The sequence below is a fragment of the Mauremys mutica genome, chromosome 11 (assembly GCF_020497125.1).
Source record: "Mauremys mutica isolate MM-2020 ecotype Southern chromosome 11, ASM2049712v1, whole genome shotgun sequence".
In the NCBI taxonomy this organism is placed as follows: Eukaryota; Metazoa; Chordata; order Testudines; family Geoemydidae; genus Mauremys; species Mauremys mutica.
The window spans coordinates 69,419,723-69,439,971 of record NC_059082.1 but is presented as its reverse complement, the minus strand read 5'-3'; the positions used below and the strand labels follow the sequence as shown (position 1 = coordinate 69,439,971).

The 20,249-nt window shown below is 41.0% G+C and overlaps 1 protein-coding gene across 3 annotated transcripts in view; it reads right to left on the bottom strand.

The window, feature by feature from the left end:
* VPS35L (VPS35 endosomal protein sorting factor like) overlaps positions 1–20,249 on the bottom strand; it is a 119,792-nt gene that overhangs the window by 40,152 nt on the left and 59,391 nt on the right. For all 3 annotated transcript variants that reach the window (XM_044979582.1, XM_044979581.1, XM_044979583.1), the window contains exons 17-26: positions 18,894–19,010; positions 18,416–18,469; positions 17,923–18,003; positions 17,394–17,456; positions 16,059–16,144; positions 12,093–12,173; positions 10,002–10,065; positions 8,812–8,910; positions 6,171–6,248; positions 5,138–5,252 (exon numbers count right to left, since the gene is read on the bottom strand). In XM_044979582.1, coding sequence (XP_044835517.1) covers positions 5,138–5,252; positions 6,171–6,248; positions 8,812–8,910; positions 10,002–10,065; positions 12,093–12,173; positions 16,059–16,144; positions 17,394–17,456; positions 17,923–18,003; positions 18,416–18,469; positions 18,894–19,010 — 838 coding nt within the window. The remainder of the gene's footprint in view (positions 1–5,137; positions 5,253–6,170; positions 6,249–8,811; positions 8,911–10,001; positions 10,066–12,092; positions 12,174–16,058; positions 16,145–17,393; positions 17,457–17,922; positions 18,004–18,415; positions 18,470–18,893; positions 19,011–20,249) is intronic.

Sequence of the window (20,249 nt, the reverse complement as noted above, 5' to 3'; positions counted from 1 at the left end):
TTTTGGGTCTGTGAATAGTTTGTCTACAAACAAGCTGCATAAACTCAATTGCACATCTGACTTTGCAACTCTTTTGTTTTTATAACATACTTGGATATAACAGCCAGCTTTTCTCTAAATCCCTCTGCCCTGATTATATGTGCAACATCATGTTCAGACAAAAAAAATCTAATAGTGGTCTTGTACCAAATGCCTTAGTCAGCTTCCTACGCAGCATGTTTGTGAGTGCAGCTGGAACTTACTAGTGAATGCACAGCTTTGGCAACATTATCAACTGAAACAGGAAGACAAGGTGTAAGTAGAGGAAAAGTTATTCTTCCCTGCATTTATATGGACTCACAGAAATCAGAGACAGAACACAACATATAGCCTATCTCCATGGAAGTGAAGGATTGTTCCCTACTGCAGTTTTAAAATTACTAGTAATAAGGTTTCCATCACTTCTACTGGAAGACTATTTCACAGTCTAATAGATCTCTTCATCGGACAGTTTTTCCCACCTGAAACTATTTCTTTTCCTCTTTGGTGTTAACACCTGAAATTTCTTGAAAGCTTTTAATATGAGACCCCTCCCTTAACAGTCACACAAGCAAATGACTTATTTGTGCTTGTTTTTTTAAAGTCAGGCTACAAGTTCAATTACAAAAGTTACAGTATACCCAAAGGGCTAAAGCTTTGCGTTTGTTTAGCTACTGACATTTAAACACCCTCACTTCACCCTTATCTCCTACTGGCCTTCAAAATAAATATGCATGACAGCCCTTTCCTCCCACAGTGTAGCAGCCTGTTATTAGGTGGGAAGTCAAGCATTGGCTGCAAAGTAACATTCTGGCACAGACTGTTGGCAAGACAAGGAAGTGCTGTGTGCAGCTCAAAAGCTTGTCTCTCTCATTACCAGAAGTTGGGCCAATAAAAGATACCTTACTCACCTTCTCTCTCTAATATCATATACTCCTGGGGGAATTCTGCACCAAAAAAACCTTAAAATTCTGTGCGCAATATTTTCAAATTCCGCAAAATTCTGCATATTTTATTTGTCAAAACAACTCAATATAATCACACCAGTTTCAATTATTTTTAGTCATTTATTTCTGAATACCTGTCAGCAAGTATGTCTATAAAAATACAGACAACAAAAAAGATTCAGGAAATGTTTTTTGACAAATAGATTCCTTACTAGGCATATTAATACAGAACTCTGAGTAATGATTCATTTAAACTACAATACAGAACCGTATTTCCTGCCCCCCACAGAAGCAGTGCAAAGGCTTGGGGGAGTTGGAGCTGAGGGAGAGGGAAGTAAATCGCTGGGAAGGAGGTTGGGTGTGAACTTGGAGGGTTGTTGGGAATGGGTGGGAAAACTATGGAATAGGTTTATTTGGGGGGCGGGCAGAGATTGTTAGGGAGCTTCCCCCATGCAGACCCTGGCTAACCCCTAGCCTCTCCCATTCAGTAAGGCACATCTGCCCCTGTCTCCATGTGTTCCTGCACCCCCATGTGTCCTTGCACCCCCTGCTCATATGTGTCCCTCCGCCCCCACTTCCCTCATCCCAATGTGGCCCTGCATCCCTCCCCCTGTTCCCACGTGTCTCTGTGCCCCCACTCAGCCATCCCACGTCCCCATGTGGCCCTGCACATCCACTCCCATTCAGTCCCTGTCCCAACAGCCCTTATGAGTCCTTGTCTGTGACCGCCCAGCAGCCCCACGCTGTCTATCTCCCCATAGCCCTTGTCTCCTGATCTGGCCTGACAGGCCCTGTGAAGAAGCCAGGCTCTTTCTCTTCCCTAGCTGCCTGGGAGCTGTTTCTCTGTTCTAGCGTCATAGTGCCCGCTGTTGGGCAAAAGGCAGAACTGCAGCAACTTTCTCGCAGAACCTTTTTTCTGCGCAAAAAATTAAATATGCATGTCTCATTAATTATACAAGCAGTGACACAGAATTCCCCCAGGAGTAAATATCCTGGGACTGACACAGCTACAACAACACTGCACACAGCAAGACAAGTGTAAATTTTAGACTCCAACTAATTTTGTAGGCACAAGTGCCTGCACCCTTCAAGCCAAGTTCATATTGTTAAAAATAAGTTTTATTTGATTTGTCAACTTACATGCAAAACCCACCTGGATTCCATCAGTTGTTGTCCTCCCTCTCCCCACCTCACCCAAACACCCCTTGATATTTCATAGTAAGTTAGGGTGGCAGTGCCAGCAATATGAGCCAAATATTGCAGGCTCTTCCATACATAACAAGTATTGTTAAAATGTTACAACATGAGCTTCATTAATTCTTCTATATACATACACAAAGCTAAAATCAGAGATAACAGCCACCACAAGATGTTGTTTTCATAGTAATGCAATTTACGACTTTCACTACAGAAGTGCACAAAAAAGCATAGGGAAAAACAATGTTTAACATACAAGACATGATTAAAGGTAAAGAGAAGACCATGAAAAATCCCTAAGCATTATGCAAACTATATACAGCATGTAGGAAGCACTTCACCCAGCAATGAAACGCAGTAATCGCTGAGGCTAAAGATCACAACAATTTACGAGCGCATAGTAAAAATGCATAACAGCTTAAGTCAGGGAATGAGGGACACTGTATCCAGGTGAAGTAGAGGAAGCTGCTTTTAGGCAAGTATGCTCAAGCTGGAATTTGAACAGGACACCAGGGCTAACACTCATAACTGTTGCCATGGGATTTTTTTTTAAACCACAAGTGATCAGAACTTCTGTTTTACATCTTGTCTAAGACATCTCGTAAAACAGAGCCCCTGACTGAACACCACGTTCAGGCATTAGTTTGATAGTAATTCAGATCAAATGAGCACGTTTTGATTCCTCGCAGTTCTCGATACTAGTCAATTAAGGTTGCCAGGCGTCCGGTTTTCAACCCGAACACCCGGTCGAAAATGGACCATGGCAGCTCCAGCCAGCATAGCTGACCGAGCTGCTAAAAGTCCAGTTGGCAACGAAAATAATTAGGAGCTAAGGCACATGACTTAGGAGAAGAGGCTGAGGGAACTGGAGTTATTTAGTCTGCAGAAGAGAAGAGTGAGGGGGGATTTGATAGCAGCCTTCAACTACCTGAAGGGAGTTCCAAAGAAGATGGAGCTCGGCTGTTCTCAGTGGTGGCAGATAACAGAACAAGAAGCAATGGTCTCAAGTTGCAGTGAGGGAGATCTAGATTGGATATTAGGAAACACTGTTTCACTAGGAGGGTGGTGAAGCACTAGAATGGGTTACCTAGGGAGGTGGTGGAATCTCCATCCTTAGAGGTTTTTAAGTCCCGACTTGACAAAGCCCTGGCTGGGATGATTTAGTTAATGTTGGAACCGCTTTGAGCAGCAGATTGGACTAGATGACCTCCTGAGGTCTCTTCCAACCCCAATATTCTATGATTCTATGATTGGCCGCAGTGCCAATGAGGCAAACAGGCTGCTTGCCCAGCTCCACACAGCTCCCAGGAAGTGGCTGGCATGTCCCTCTGGCTCCTAGGTGAAGGGGCAGCCAGGGGGGGCTCCGCACCCTGCCCCCACCCGCAGGCACTGTCCCAAGCACCAGCTCCACAACTCCCATTGGCCAGGAACCATGGCCAATAGGAGCTGCAGGGGCAGTGCCTGTGGGTGGGGGCAGCATGTGGAACCCCCTGGCTGCCCCTCTGTGGGATTGTTGTGCATGAGAGTGTGGGAAACTGATATGCAAGTTTCTAGGATGAGGCTAGTTCTTATCTGCTGGTAGGCAGTAATAGGATAATAAATTAAAAAGCTGTCTAGGATGATGTTACCCAATGAAGTTACAGCTGCTGCCTGTGTGTATTTTATTAACCAATTAGCAATTACTTGATTGCTTGCTTTAAGTGTATAAAGATGTATGCTGGAGAGAAATAAAATGACTCTGCTTTAAATCAAATTGATTGTTGAGCTTTGTCCACGCACGCCTGCGCTGCAACACCCCTCTGCCTAGGAGCCAGAGGGCCATGATTCTGCTTCCCAGGAGCTGCCTGAGGTCAGCGCCACCTGGAGCTCTCACTCCGAACCCCCTCGTGTCCCAACCCCCTACCCCAACTTGGAACCCCCTCCCACACCCAAACTTCCCTCCCGCAGCCTGCACCCCAACCCGTCCCATCCCAGAGCCCCATACTGCCCCACCCCACAGTCCGCACCCCCAGCTGAAGCCTTCACCCCTCAACACCCAAACCCCCTGCCCCAGCCCGGAGCCCGTACCCTCTCCCACACCCCAACCCCCGCCCCAGCCTAGAGCACCCTCCCTCATACCGAACCCCTCAGCCCCAACCCCACCCCAGAACCTGCACTCCCAGCTGGAGCCCTCACCCCATCCCGTATCCCAACCCCCTGCCCCAGCCCAGTGAAAGTGAGCATTGAGCGAGGGTGGAGGAGAGCGAGCAATGGAAGGAGGATGGATGGAGTAAGCAGGGGCAGGACCTCGGAGAAGGGACAGGGTAGAGGCAGGGCAAGAGTGTTTGGTCTTCTGCATTTAGAAAATTGGCAACCCTATAGTCAATACTAGTTTCTCTGGAACACTTGACACATTTTTATTAGCAAAGTATTTTCTTCATGGCATATTCCTTCTGTGCTTTGACATCTATCTTCCAGTACCACAACAAAATGCAGCACCACAATCAATGATTAGGGCTACCTGACTGAAGTACTTAGACCTTTAATTCTTTGCCAACAGTTTTTCACAGGAATATCAGTCTCCATGCATAATCATTTAGCTGGTCTAAGTTTCCTCCTTCTTCTCCTCAAGAAAAATGTATTTAAAGCACATTATTTGCACACAAGTTCAAGTCCCTTATTTAAAACAGCACTGCTTTCTCTGAAGATATGCTATTTAAAAAATTATAGCTGAGGCTAAAATAAGGAATAGTTGAATAAATACCTGAATAGCAGATCTCTCTTTTCTACAATAATTACTATATTTTAAATATGCTATAATTTGGAAAAAATACATTTTAGAATTATTTTATTTTGTGACTACAGCAAGGTGTGTAAGAATAAAGAGTGAAAGAGTTAACTTCAGTTTCAAACAATCAATATTATCCACAACTAGTAATATTCTGTTTTCTGGCAAGAAAGGATTATTATGCAATTGAAACAAACACCTGTCTTACCTTGTGAAAGGCACTGATTTGCCAGGGCAACCTGTCCAGAGTTCAGGTACAAATTAAGACGTGCAAAGATACTAGTCAGAGATGGAATTGTAATGAAGCAGAAGGCAACACAAGCCTAAGAAAAGAAGAAAATGTATGAAAACATGACTCAAATAATTTCTTAAATCAGAGGTATAGCAATTTGAGGACTATGTTTATTAACTACTGTTGTATATGCAAGTAGGTATCTTTCCCACCTTCTTCTACAAAACACGGCCCAGAAAGTATGTGAAGTTCAAACTGACCCAAATCTTGGGGTTTCCCTTTATTAACAGTGAAAACAATAAAGATTAGCTCAGAACTTCTTTGAAGGCTTTCTTGCTCCTAGGGTTCCTCCCTCAGGAGTGATCAACCCGCACCCTAGATCCTCTCTCTCTCTCCAGAAAGTCAATCCCACTTCCCTTTATATCCAGGTACCATGAGTCACTTGACTATGAGTCAACCCAAGCCAGTTAATCCTTCCCCAGCAAGATCTACACTTTCTACGAAGGTGGGGTGCTTCAGGGAAAAACCGGCACGCTGATACATATGAATCATGTAGTTCTGGTGTAAAGACACACCTGCACTATGAGAATATATTATTTTAGATGCAAGTATCCACTCTGACTTTTTGATTATGATACACACTGTCATGTCATTTAGCTTGCAGCAGCTCTTTTCTCCCCTCTATATAACTGGCTTGCATACAATGACAATTTGGGAAAATGAAATTTCCTTAAAGGAGGGCTTAAAAAACCTCACTTAGGGACCGAATCTCATCACCCTTACTTAGGCAAACTCACTGGACTCTGCAGGAGTTTTGTCTAATGAGGATGGCAGCAATTGGCTGTTAGTGAGTAAATATCAGTGCCCATAAGGGAAAGTGAGTTGATAAATAATATGGAAACCAAAAATGTATTTCTTCTGTATAAATTACAACCTTAGGTTCCACCCATCGTAACATCTGTGCACATGGGATGAATAATCTAGAAATATATTTGACTTTTGCACCTACCCTGACAAATGCGGCTGTCTTTCTGGAATGATTTCCTTTCATCACTTTTCTTGTTTCCATTGCCAGTTGGTTCACAGACTGTGTATAAAAAAGAAAGGTAAGGCACTAATAGAAATGAATAGATTTACCAGGTCTGCAAATAAACACCCAACTTTTATCATTCTGTCAAGTTAAACATATGGGAAACAGAAGGAGCCAAAGGGATAACGTGTTCACCACAACTATATTTGGAGAGTCCTTGTCTGGCTGGCCAGAAAGAAAGGAGTTGTGGTCCCTTTACGGGCTCCATTCTGCAAATGGGGCAGAAGGGGAAAGTTTCCATGGCCAGACAGAACACGGAAGAGCAGGAAGCAACTAGGTCAGGTCTGGAGGGGATACTGACCTTCCTGCTGACTGGAAGAGGGGAGGGAGAGAAGGGGGTATTTAGACCCCATTCAATCCAAGAGAAGCCCTCTTTTACCTGGATCGGGCTGGCAGCACCACCCTCCCTCCCATGAAATCTGAGAAAGAACCAGCTTCCTTCATGATCTGCTGTTGCCCCTTTTTCCTTGGGGACTAGGAAAGAATTTTTCCCTCACTGCAAGACTCGGCGAGAGGGGGTGGGTTTTTTCATCTTTCCCAAAGCAAGTCTGGGACCCTGTAGGGTTGAGGAGGGGTGTTCGGTTATAATGCCACAACTTAGTAGGTAAAACTCATTGCAGATGTCCAGTGCAGATACTTGTTATGGATGGGTATGGAAAAGGATTAGAGAGAAAACATCTTGAGAACGTTGAGGAACGGGAGGTTTGGGGCTCCTACATCTGGAACAGTGAGCAGCTGACCCCTTCCTCCTTTTCTAGCCCCCTTTTACCTCACACAAGAGGAGAGGGGATAGGGTCCCAGCAACTGGATGGCCGGGACCACATTGGGGATTATATAGAAATGATTAGGAAACTATGATGATCCGCAATGTACAATTTATTGCCATGTACGCCCAGATATTTTAAGTGATTTTGTTTTTATTGTGGCCTAACTAAACCACATCCATTGCCTCCTATCTTTCTTCCGATGTGGCTGGACAATGTGTGCTGTTACACAAGATACTGATATGCCTTAGGTGCAGTATTTAGGTCTAACCTCCAAGAAGTGAAGTATTTATCATACCTGCACTTTGAGTGTATTAGTGCTTTTGTAGAATTATTTGTTACATAAAAACCAAGAACAAAATTAAAAAAAGACAATTGGTTGAATTCCCACCCAAGGCTGCTATAGGAGATAGCGAACTGTAAATTAGGAAGATACAGTAAATGAGTCAATCAGTATCTGTTTGTAACTCCCACTTTATAAACCAATCTAATTAGTAGCAATGGTTAATTCTCCCTGTCCTTTTACCACCAAACACCAAAATAGTCATCCTGATTATTATGTTGCTATTATTTTTCAGTTACCCAACAGTTTTAAATTTAAAAATATGATATTATGCTTCCACAGTTTGTTATGGGGGATGCATGCAAAGGCTAACCAGCACTTGTAAATTATACAGTGAATTGCTGACCTGGCATTTCAACCTTTTACATTCCTATTTTTTCTTGTTTGCTTGAACTAAGAATGGAAAATTCCTATTTAATTACAAAAAAACTTCCCTACACTGATCTAGTCATATGAACTCAGCGTATCTCAATATCAATCTGTCAAACTGATATTTAAACTGATTTCTAAATATGGGACGTTAAAACAAATACAGAACCTAAAATGTAGAGTCTTTTCATATACCTTATAGGGTGGGCTCTTATTTGTGCTCCTGGATTCCATAACTCCACCAAAGTCTTTGACTTTTAATTATTTATTTTTGTGAAATACTGTTTCCATCTTGTGTATAATAATCATTTAAAAATTAACACAAAAGAATATAAACTTAACTATGAAAGATGTCCCATTTCTTCTAATATCCAGTTCATAATCCAGTTAGAACACCACTATATTTTTCGGAAGAAATGTGCAGAAGGTATCTATGGAAGAATTTTATACTGCCACCAATCACTGTGGTATTTCAACACCTTTCATATGCAAACAGCCAAGTCCCAGTGGAATTTATGAAGTCTCTGGCTCTTACCCTTTATACAGCTATAAAAAGGTTTACTTTTGATGAGGGTTGCAGGGGGTGGAGAGGGTGATATTATGCATTTCCTTCTGCTTCCGGTGCAAAAACTTGATTAAATAGGAAAATTTTGCAGAGTTTGATAAAGGCGGCCTGACTCTGGAATTTGTCTAGTTTCAGCTAGAAGTCTGTTCCAGAGACAGACCCTCTCCTTGAGAGCACTCACATGATTCCGCCTGTGACGATCCGCCTCCAATTTCTGAATATATAGGAGGACCTTGTAGTACTGTTTGTTCCATAAGCCAATTAATCTAATGAAACAGCTAATTTGCATCATTAAATGGTACTAAGTATGGGGGAAAAGCACACAATTGAAGAAAAATGTAGTGAGAAAAGAAAGGCAAAAACAAAAAGTCTACTCCTGAATACCTAGCGAAATAAACCTTAACACAGTAAATATAAGGAATGGCAATCAGGGGCGGGGGGGGGGTAGGGTGAGAGGGAGAGGTAGGGAGAGGGGAACCCACTGATTGAGACATCATCTGCAGCTAATTTGTTGCTTACATGAACCAGCTGGACAAGAACAGGCTCCAGATTGCAAAACATTGATCTAGCTTCAACATAAAAACTCAGCTGCTGCTCAAAGTCTCGGCCAAATGATACCTGGGATTAGGAAGATACAAAAAGCCACACTTATGACATGTCTGCAGCACACAGATATTTGATCTTTCTATAATGTGTGTTGAATTAAGGTGTCTCTCTCTCTCTTCTGTTTGTTCCAAAAGGGTTGGAATGAAAATCCTCAAATGAAGTTAAATTCAATAATTTCAAAGGAACTTGCTCACAGCTATTAGGGATAGAAGAGATTCTCCTTCAACTGTTCATCTTTCATAATTTAGCTTCTAGGGACATCTGCAAGTGTTTTTTGTTTGTTTTTGTTTTTAAAACAATATATGGTCTCTGATTTACGACCTGAATATTTATCAAGCATACAACACTTATCAGCTTCCAGACTTCTGGAAAGGGATCTGATATCTAACAGAATTCCTAACGTGAGGTTTATAGGAAGTGGGGGTTTGGTGAGGTTTGCATTTAAAAAATAAATAAATAAAGGCAGCTTAACAGAAAACCAATATAATCACTCTACAAACAGATTAATGAATCAACTTTTTATTGACACTAGTTTATTATGCACCCAATACAAACTGTTTTTTGAAGAGTAGGCATTTGGTTGGTTTTTTTTTTAAAGTTATTTTTAAAGTCAGTCTCAATTTTGGAATGCTGGAGGGCTCAAGAAACTGACTTAAAAAAATGTTTTTTTGTTTTAATTTTGTGTTGATCCCCCTCAGGTGTGGGCGGTGGAATTACATCTGCTAATGTTACTGTTCACTTGCTAGTGACCTATGACCTTTCAGACTGTCACAACAGGCAAGGCATTCATTAATATTCAACTTTAAAACATGTATAGGTTTTACAAGATATTTAAAAACATTTAACAGAAGATTTTGATGCATGGGGTGATACCTACACTTTAAACTAGGCCTGTGATACCATGTAAGGATCAACAGTTGTATGACATTTCTTCAAAACATCTGCATATTTCCTTTGCTAAATATACAGGATTTTTAAAATATCCTGAGCAAGTTGGATGCTCAAGTCCCATTGAATTTCAGTGGTATTGGGGTGCCTACTTCTCACATGGTATCTTTGTCACAAAAAGTTTCCCCAGGCAATCATGAATACTAAGTACTCACCATTTTTATAAATCCATTTATCAAAGATGCTAACATTCTCTTTTCATCTTCAAGTGTTAGTGCACTACAACAGTAAGTTTACATAGTCAACATAAGATAAGCCATCTTCAAAAAACAAGTTTCAACTATATACGTATTTTACAAATTCTTAAAATTTCTTTTATGCTCACAGTATCTAATTCACTCATTTTAAGGACACATTAATCTTATACTCATTTTTATACTCAATTTTTAAACTAACTTAAAATCACACTGTATTTATGATTGTCAGCTATTTTTAATAATACTCTTAAAGGGATATTACCAGGACAAGTTTCGCCTAATATGTAAATTCTGTAAAATAAGATTTTATAAAATTTAGAGAAATGTTTCTATGAACTATTTTGAACCCCAGTGAAAAAAGATATAGCTTTTATCCAGACTAATATTCTCAAAACAGCAATTCAGCAGTGCAGCATTGAACTACAGTATGAAAACATGAATGAGTAATTGACTATAAACTAATTATAAACAAATTAGATGAACTAATCTAAATTCATGTTCCTACTTGAGAGAAATACAAACAATTTAAAAAAAACCTTAAATGTGATATTTAACGTTCTTTCAGTTTTAATTCTCTAAGGTGTTATTTATAAGAAGGTTCTTGTTTTAAGCTATGATTACTCAACTGTGTCCTTTTCTCTCTGTTACTATTACCACTGTTCTCATAATAGAAGTTTTGCTGTCACAAATAGTACTAAAATGATACATTTACTTCCAAAATTACCACAAATATATCTGATCTTTCAGAAAGCATAACCCAAATCCAATATGAGACAAATTTACATCACATACAAATCCAATAAGCTAGATCCGTTTGGATGAAAATGGATAAACAGAAATTTAAATTACAATTAAGAAATCCTATTTAATCCTTTTACCATTACGTACTTGTCCCCAGCTTTGACCTCCTGTGTATCATTTTACCATTTTTCTAGAGCAGACACCAGATGGAAACAGGACAATAGTTTTATCCAGTAAAGGAAGGAAGGAAAACCTCAGTCAAAAGAAAGAACTAGGGTGATCTGGACGGCTCAGGAGATTTTTAATGAGATCTACAGGTCAATTATATAGGTTGCCAGTTCAAATCTGACCCAGGGCCTAAAAGTTGTTACCATTCAACAGCTGTTCAAGTGGCCTATGTTGTGCTAAGATCTAGGCCGTGGGTTGAAGCTTTGCTGCACCAAAGTTTGTGAAAAGTGGCAGTAGTTTTAACTTATTAGAATGCTACGTAAAATAGTCATTGTAAAAGCTGACATAACAGAATCAAAGGAATGATGTAAATTAACTTTGCCTAAACTAAAAGAATTGCTAATTAGGGGTTTTCCAAGGCTCCCAGTCAAAGTTCAGAGGGGGTTGCATGGAAAAAGGAAAGCTGTTCTTAACTGTTCCAACTGCCAAAAGCCCCTGAGAGCCATTATGACAGATGAGGATCCTCATTTCCTGCACAGCCACAGGGTGCGAGTTTGATGTAGGAGTTTCTCTACCACCCAGCAATCCCCCCCACTCGAGAGAGATCTTCTTGTTATTTCTGCCAGATTAGAGCTGCTTTGTGCAGGTCAAGCAACTGAAAGTGGCTGGAGTGCAACTCAGTTTTGGGAGCTGTGTTTTTAATGGCGAAGTCTGTATTGAAAACCTCTAAATACTCTATTGTTCACTGTAGTTCCTGGAAGATTCTAGCTGCTTTTTATCCTCACAAAAACTGAAAAGAGCCCAAACTGGCATCATTTCTCTTAACAGCATCTGCTACTTTGTTTATGTTTTTATTCTCAAAAAGTATCCTTGCTGCCTTCCCTCCACACTAGAAAAAAAATCTATTAACTTATTGCCATTTTCCAGTTTGAATGCTGAAACAAAGAATCTAACAAAGCAATGATTAAAGAGTAAATAATTTGTGTTGTGATTTCACTGCACAGCTCCCATTAATGCAAAACAGAGGGCCATGCATAAATTCACCCTGAAATATTAACCGCCCTAAAGGTAAAACTATACATCAGAACATCCACCATTTACACATATTCTGTATTATAGTACATGTAAATTTCATCTTACTTCACAGAATCATGCATGGTCTTGCACACGTGTAGAAGAGCATTGAGTATGACAGGGTCTTTAGTAGCGTCTTGTTGATGTCTAAAAAACATTTTTTGAAAATACTGATAAAAATACTGCGGTTTCTCCAAGACACAACAGTGGAAAAACTTAAAATTCATTTAATGCTAATTTTGCATAGGCAGCCTTTATATACTTTTATGAGCAGAGAATGGCAATCTCTGTCTGAAATAACCTCCAAAGAACACCTTACATTGTGCAACATCCCAAGGCATCTTTCTTTTTACAAAAATACTTAAAGTATATTTATACCTTTGCAGTTAATACACAGTTAAAAAATAAGCATGACAGTGGGACTTATATTTCATAACTATCTGGCGGTATTATTACAAAGTCACAGACAGCTTAAGTCTTATGGATGGTGAGAGTGCAGACAGATTGCCCAGAAATGTCCAGCTAAGAACTTGAAAGCAAAACCAGTAAAGAAATCTCAGATAGGAATCTGGTTCCTTGGTTAATGTCAGATAGCACAGAATGGGTGACGTGCCCTGTCTAAGCATGCAAGGACTAATTAGATGACCAAGTTTATATCCTAAAGTTGCATCACCTTGAGGTATTAATCACGTCACAGATAAATACTGAAGCCAAAAACCAGAATTCCTGAGTTACCAGAGGAATGAGAAATGCCACTCTATTGCCTAGATAGTATCTCCAATGCCATTTTCAACAGATATTTTGAAAGAAACTATTTGCTCTTCTGTAGTCTGAGCTCCAAAGAAGGAGGAGAACAAAAGTTCCTCAAAACTAGCACAGTCAATCAACTGCCAAGGACAAAGAAGCGTAACACTCAGTATGCAATAAAACAAAGCAGCCTGAAAGAGATAAAGGGCAGAGACATCTAACCCTGATGAGCAATGCATGCTCTATACTGCATTAACTTATAACCACTGTATCTTTTACTGTAACAGAGCATTCAGAATAGCCCCTGTGAACAGACCAAGCCCCACTGTATCCTCAACACAGCAAACCACCGTGATGCTGGCATTCAATTGCATTTCCTTCCTGAAATATGGCTTCATTGACAACTCAAAAATGCTGAAGCATAAACTTCAGCCTAAGCTTCCTCTCCAGAGGCCCCATCTATCTCATTTCCTAATGGCCCAAAGAGATATACTCACTCTCTCTATATGATGGGAGGAGCCATCTAGAACCACCTGCCAATCTGATTAGCAGTAATTACTCTAGATATTAATACAGAGATTAAGCACCTGGCTTTAGAGCGATACAGCTGAAGAGCCCTGCACTCCAGATCTTATAGTCTACTAGTGCCTAACTAGGAAATATTATTAGCGCAATTAATTGTTCATTCTATTTGTACTTGTAACAGGCCGATGTGGCTCCCCTCCTCCCCTGGGAGGGTTGAGCCCCGGACACCAGAAGGGGCGGGGCTACAGAGCAGTGAGCCCGCCCCCCAGAGGGTCAGGCGGCAACCCGGAAGCATAAAAGCCGGCCATCAGAGCTCAGTCAGAGCCCAGCCACCGCCGGGAGCAGACCTGCCCGAGAGAGCTTGGGACTGCGAAGCCACTGGGGCCCAGAGCAGTTCCCCGGACTGGCTGGAGCTTCCCCTCGCTCGCTACTGGGAGGACCTGCCGGAGCTTCCCCGCGCCACATACGAGGAGGAGCCGCCAGAGACTTCCCCGCTCCCTTGTTGTTACCCCGAGGAACCCCTGGAGCAGATTTGGCCAGACTTCCCCGAGGAACTGCCGGATCTACCCCCCAGCCCGGGCTGCGAGGAGCCCATGCTGTTGGACTTCCCGGGAGCGGACGCCGCGGACCAGGTAGGCCCCGAGGGGGAAATTGGAAGTGGCCCGGGGGCAGCTGATCTCAGTCAGGCTGCTGATCAAACAATGCCCATGTCAGTGTGTTGCGGTCAGGATCCCCACTGACCGTCAGCGGTCATAGCCGCTGCCTAGGCCCCCGGGCCGGGACGCAGTGGAGTGGGTGGGCCTGCGTCCCCCCCTGCCACCCCACTCACGGGTGGCAGTGTTCCCCCTCACCCAACGCTCAGGTAGGAACCTGGGCCCATATGCCTACTGTTTGCTGCTCAGCCCCCTGCCACAAAGGGCCTGAGCTCCCTGAACTGTTTGCTGCTCAGCCCCCTGCCACAAGGGTCCTGAGCCCTAACTGAATTGTCTTATTGCTCAGCCTTGCAGCAGAGGGCCTGAGCCCTAACTGACTCTTGTATTATTGCTCAGCCTTGCAGCCGAAGGCCTGAGCCCTAATTGACGCTGATAGTGTTGCTCAGCCTTAAAGGAGCCGGGCAGAACCCTCGTAGGAACGACGGGCCGGTGTGGCTCCCCTCCTCCCCGTGGAGGGTTGAGCCCCGGACCCTCACGTTTACAGTACTGAATAGGTTTTTTCTGCTGTACAAATGCCTAGTGATAAATAATATATAGTAAATGAATGTATAGTTAAGTTTTCTTTGTCTATGTAGTATTAAAAGCTCTCTACTTAATATATTGCCTAACAAAAGGGCATTACCAAAAGAGTGCTCTACGTATATCAGGAGTAGGTCCTTCTCACTGTAAGTGGAATAGAACAGGAAATATTAATCACCCTCCAGCTCTGTTTTAAGTGGAGGTAAGCCTGGAAACTTCATTAATACGTGTTCCATTCGCTTCAAGTGGTTACCACTTGGGACAGGGACACTTAGAAGTGGATGAAAGGGGTCAGTGACCGGTAATTTGGCCTTCTGTATTTACCACAATATTTCTAATGGACTTCAAATAAAGTTTTCTGGGTTTTAGTTTGGTTTTTAAACGTATCCAAAGCGCATTTTTGTCATGGTCAAAAACCATTTGCAGGCTTCCGCCAACTACAGTGGACTACGTTTTTTAAAAATTTAGAACTATTAACAAAAGACTCCAAACCTGGCACCATCAACTGCACCATCTGTTATATACAGTCCCCTTGGAATATACAATTGACATAATGCAGTACATACACATTAGGCAGAATCTGAATAGCTATCAATGTTTCCCAACTATGCAATCAAGAAATCATAACAGTCTGCTCTTTGTAACAGACCAATGGAAGTTGCTCTAGCCAGCCTTTCACTATTTATTTTTTCATGCCTGAATTATCAACACTTAATACTTCTGATTGGAATAAATCTAATTGAAACTCAGATAGCACTTTTAAATTATGTACTCCTGCTCTCCAATTTGAGCATTTAAAAGGAAAAGATAAGAAAAGAAAGTAATGTTTTCATTAAAACAAAATATTTTTTTTAAACAACTATTCTGGACTCTGAGAAGTTTGAACATGAAATCTCATCTTCTGATATCATTTTCCATTCAGGAAACATTCATTTTACCGCAACAAACATGTCTATTTGTTCCTTTCCTTATTCATATGCCAAGATCATTGCTGATGTCAGCCAAGGCTAGGAATACACAGCATTTTATCATGTAAACCAAGTCAAGTAATGGAAATTGAAGCAAGCACAAAGAACAATTAATCTGGAATCAGTAACAACAAATCTAACTGTTTATTACGAGGAAAGTCAAGTTATATTTCTGAGGTAAGGAAGGTGAGGTAATATCTTTATTGGACCAACTTCTGTTTATGAGAGTGACAAGCTCTTACACAAAGCTCTTTTTCAGGTCTTGTCTCTCTAATATCCTACGACCAACATGGCTACAACGCTATCTGTTATTTCTATCAGAGACAGAGTTGACAAGATTATTCAGATAATTGTTTTTCAGTGAAAATCAGAGTAATAAGCAACTGATGAATAAAGAAGACTAATAAAAAATTATATGTTTACATTTTCTTCTTGGAGCCTGGAATACCTTATACATGCCGAATAGAATGAATCTGTTTGTAGTCCATCTCCCCCAACAACTTTTCAATAGATTGCCCAGATCCTCTAGTGTGCCTTTAATCAGAATATTTGCTACTTACTTAATAAAAGCTTCCATAATGCACTTGCAAACCTCCACTCTCACACTTTCTTTTTGGAACATATCCAGGAATGGTAAGAATTTCTCCTAAAAATACAAATTAAAAAAAACCAAAACAAGTATATTAAGGTATTTTACACACACAAGCTTTTGATCTCTGGGCTGAAGATGAAAATCTGCCTAAAGTCCCAATAAGTATAAATATTTTAGAAATATTTAAAATAATCTCAGCTATGCATGTCTGAGTGTAATAGACCAGTTTTTACCGCTTTTGAAGAAAGTTATTTTTCCTGGAGGATCAGTGACCGGGTGCTGTGAGATTATAGCAGGGTGGTATGAACAGAGAAATCCTATTGGCTGACAAAACAGCTAGTTTATTGGCTATGAGTATCCAGTATAAACATGCAACAGGTCAGAGCTCATTTAGCCAAGTGACACAAAAAAAATATGGAAAACATGTTATAAAAGCAATAATATGCTTGAAGCAGCACAGATACAAAAATGATGATCAATGGAAAGTCTGAGGACTCTAGGAACAAGTCATAGGGTATTACAGTCCCTATTCCTGCCACCATTTTCGATTTTTCCAGGGCTAGTTTTGAAGCTTTAGAATGTTTGGATGTCATTTAAAGATGCTGAATTTGAGAATCTAGAGAATTAGTTTCTGTACCATCCACAAAATACGTGGATGGTAAAATTTTCAAAGTGCCCAAGTGACTTAGGAGCCTAAGCCCCATTGACTTTCAGTGAGCGTTAGGTGCCCAAATCGCTGAAAATGGGATTTTGGCTCCTAAATCGCCTAGGTATATTTGAAAAGTTTACCCGTAATCAAGTTTCAGTAGTTTAAGCAGACTTCGTAACGCAAACCTACCCATTGGACTCCCTATTCTTTTGTTTGTACCTCAATCAGTACCAGAAGAGTTGACTCTGAATTCTTTGTTATGACACATTATATGTATGCATTATACTGAAATACTCATTATGTAGTTATCAGCACAGAACACAAATAAGCTGTATTAGTTAATCTGACCTCCCTTTGCTGGCTGGCTGGCTGTTACTGCTGCATTAAAACAAAGATATTAGAGAATTAAATAGTATTAGAGAATTCTATAACCTAGAAAGAAAACAGTGTGATAGGCTGGAATGCAAATAATGGATTTTTTAAGAAAGTAACAAGAGAAGACTTCCCACGGTGTTTTAACAGTTTTATACTTGACAAAAAGTGCTTCTCACCATGTGAGCTTTCAGCTGACTTAGAGAAGAAAATTAGGTTAGCTTTCCTTATGAAAACAATCTGCACTCAAGTTCTAGAAAACAATACAAAGATATGACTTACCGCTGAAAAAAGTACAGAAAAGTCATGGAAATAGGCGATAATTTTCTGAATAATTGACTGAAGCTAGGAAAAGAAGAAAAACAACTAAATACATTACAAATTACATGTTAAAGTACATAATGATATCAGTGCAGATCTATCTGCAAATCATCCACTTTATAGGTTATTTTTCTCCAGTCAATGCCTAAAAAACAATTCTAATTTTTATATATATATATATATATATATAAATAAAAAATTAGAATATAAACACACACATATATATACACACACAGCTCTCTCTCTCTCTCTATGTATAGCTATATATACACAAATTCTTTGGTTGTAAATTATTCTAGATTTAAAAATTGACCTCCATGAATAAAACTGGAACACTATACCACAGCTTCACTTTATTCTAAAGAGCTTCCTGAGTTACAAAAGGCCTTTTAAAATACACTGTAAGGCAAGAGACTTTAGAACCTTCTGTGCATTTTCTTGGAACAAAATTAGTTATTTATAGAGCTGGTAAATCAAAACAGTCTCTTACCTGTGGATAGGCATCTTCGAATGCACGATCTGGAGTCATGTGTTTGATAACATCTGCCAAAATAGTATTGACCTCACGCTTCTATGTAGTGAAAATTAAATGTCACAACTCAGCATAAAAAATGGTGCAGAAATCAAATTACTAAAATACTTTGTTAGTACTAAGTTAAGGTTGAGAATTTATTGCCATTTACAAAAGAATGAATTTTCTACATGGTTGTAGTTGAACCTTAAATAAGAATTATCTGGTTCCAAAACAGCCACTTACTGTAACACTGCCTGTTTCCCCAATTATGTTCCAAATACAGGTTAGAAATATATTCATGAATGATCAAAAGGACTCCTTTTAAGCCTCTAATTTGTATCTATTCAGCTCTCACATTAGGAGATAATCTGGTTTATTGTTTTTCACATTGTAAACTGCTATACAGCTACTTACTGTCTCCATATAGTTAAAATTAGAAAAAAAAATCCTTATAGAAATTCCTACATACCGTAAAGTGTCTGCAGGTATACTCCACCCACACTTCTGCACAGTTAATATAATCCTAGAAATAGATAGATATATGTTATGGTCAAAAGAATGCATCACCTTCAAAATCTGTATAAGTTTCAGAGTATATATTTCTCTTCCCACAGTTTGCTTAAGAAATTACTTAGGCACTTGGATCCAAGCAGGCACAAGGACCTACCTTCATGGCTACAAATTTCAGAATGGGGCCCTGCTGTACCCAAACTGAGTACAACTGCGTATGTATGAAACATATGACCAATATGCTTATTGACAAGGCAATTATTGAGTGTCTAGGAATGATGAACTAGACAATTCTATGCTCAGTGTGTATTAAAAGCTCATATGCAATTGTGATTTTTTTTTTTTTTTTTAATAATTTTGAACTGGTTACAACTGTGTCTGAAACTGGCAAGTCAGTTCCAACTTACCCCGGAACTCATCTCCTATCAATGACCCACCTGTGGGTTCTTCAATTTTGTGATAACCTTCCAGGCTTCATTTAATATCTGAAGGCGATCACATTCAGGAGGATCAGCCATGGCCAAGTTTAACCCCAAAGAGCGAAAGAGAAGATGCTGAGGAAAGATCAGATCATCCTATCAATTAGAGAGTCTCTATGAAACAGATCATACTTCAAAATACTACTGGTTACAAAATCATCTAGTTGGGTAAGTCACTCAAAGATCATATACTTTCTGGCTCAAAGACTGAACTGTAATGCACTTTTGTTGGAGAACTATAAGCAGTTACATTTAATTAGCAACTCATCAGAGTGTATACATTGAAATGATATACAGCATTAAGACCATTTGCTTTTGATGGACAAACATGAGAGTACTCTATTGTGTTCTGCCGTTTAACATGAATACTTATTTGGCAGATTCCTGAAGAAAAGCTTTAAACTAGCACACCCAGAAGTCAGATTCTGCTCCCACTGAAGTCAACAGCAAAACTCCCATTGGCTTCATGGGGCAGGATTAAGCCCCTTAAAACAGTACAAGTAAGTGTGGGGAGTAGAGTCACATGCTGTGTGAAGGAAAAGACAGTTAACTTTTCATAACTGGTGTTCTTCAAGATGTGTTGCTCATGTCTATTCCACAATAGGTATGCGTGCTCGCCACGTGCTCCGATGCCAGAAGTTTTTCCCCTAGCAGTACCGCACCAAAGGGGCCAGGCTACTCCACTCAATGTGAGTCGGAGGCCTAGGGCCCGGTGGGGATTGAGGGCTACCCGACATGGGCCTAGCCTCTGTCCCAGACTTCCTTCGGTGCCGTTGCGAAGAGGGAGTCTTTCTGGTCCCCTTTCCGGTCCTCCGCGGAAGGGGAGCGGTGCCCACTGGTTGATGGTACCGGAGGGTCTCTGTAGCAGGGTGGTCCCCTGCTGCTGCCCTGAAGGGCTTGAAACAGCCCAGGAGAGGGCTGTGGCTGGGGAAAGAAGCCTGGGCTGATTGGGGAAAGTAGGCTCAGCTGGCCCCTATAAGAGGCTGTGAGCCAGAAGCCCACAGAGTCTCCCTCTGCCTGTAGAGGGAGAAGGGCCTGGCTGCAGGGCGCTAGAGACAGGGTATCTGAGTGGAGCAGGGCTGGTGAAAGGCAGAGGAGCTGGGGAGCTCCAGCTTGGAAAGCTCCAGGCTGCGGCCTAGCGTGAGCCCAACAGGTACTGGGGGTTGCAGGGGGCAGCCCAGGGGTAGGCAAAGGCAGCATGTCCAAACCCCTTTGCCTATGATGAGTGGCTGATACTGCAGTCTGCCCCAGTGAACGGGGGCTAGATGGAGACTGGGCAGTAGCCAAAACTGAGGCAAAGTGGGGATACTGGGT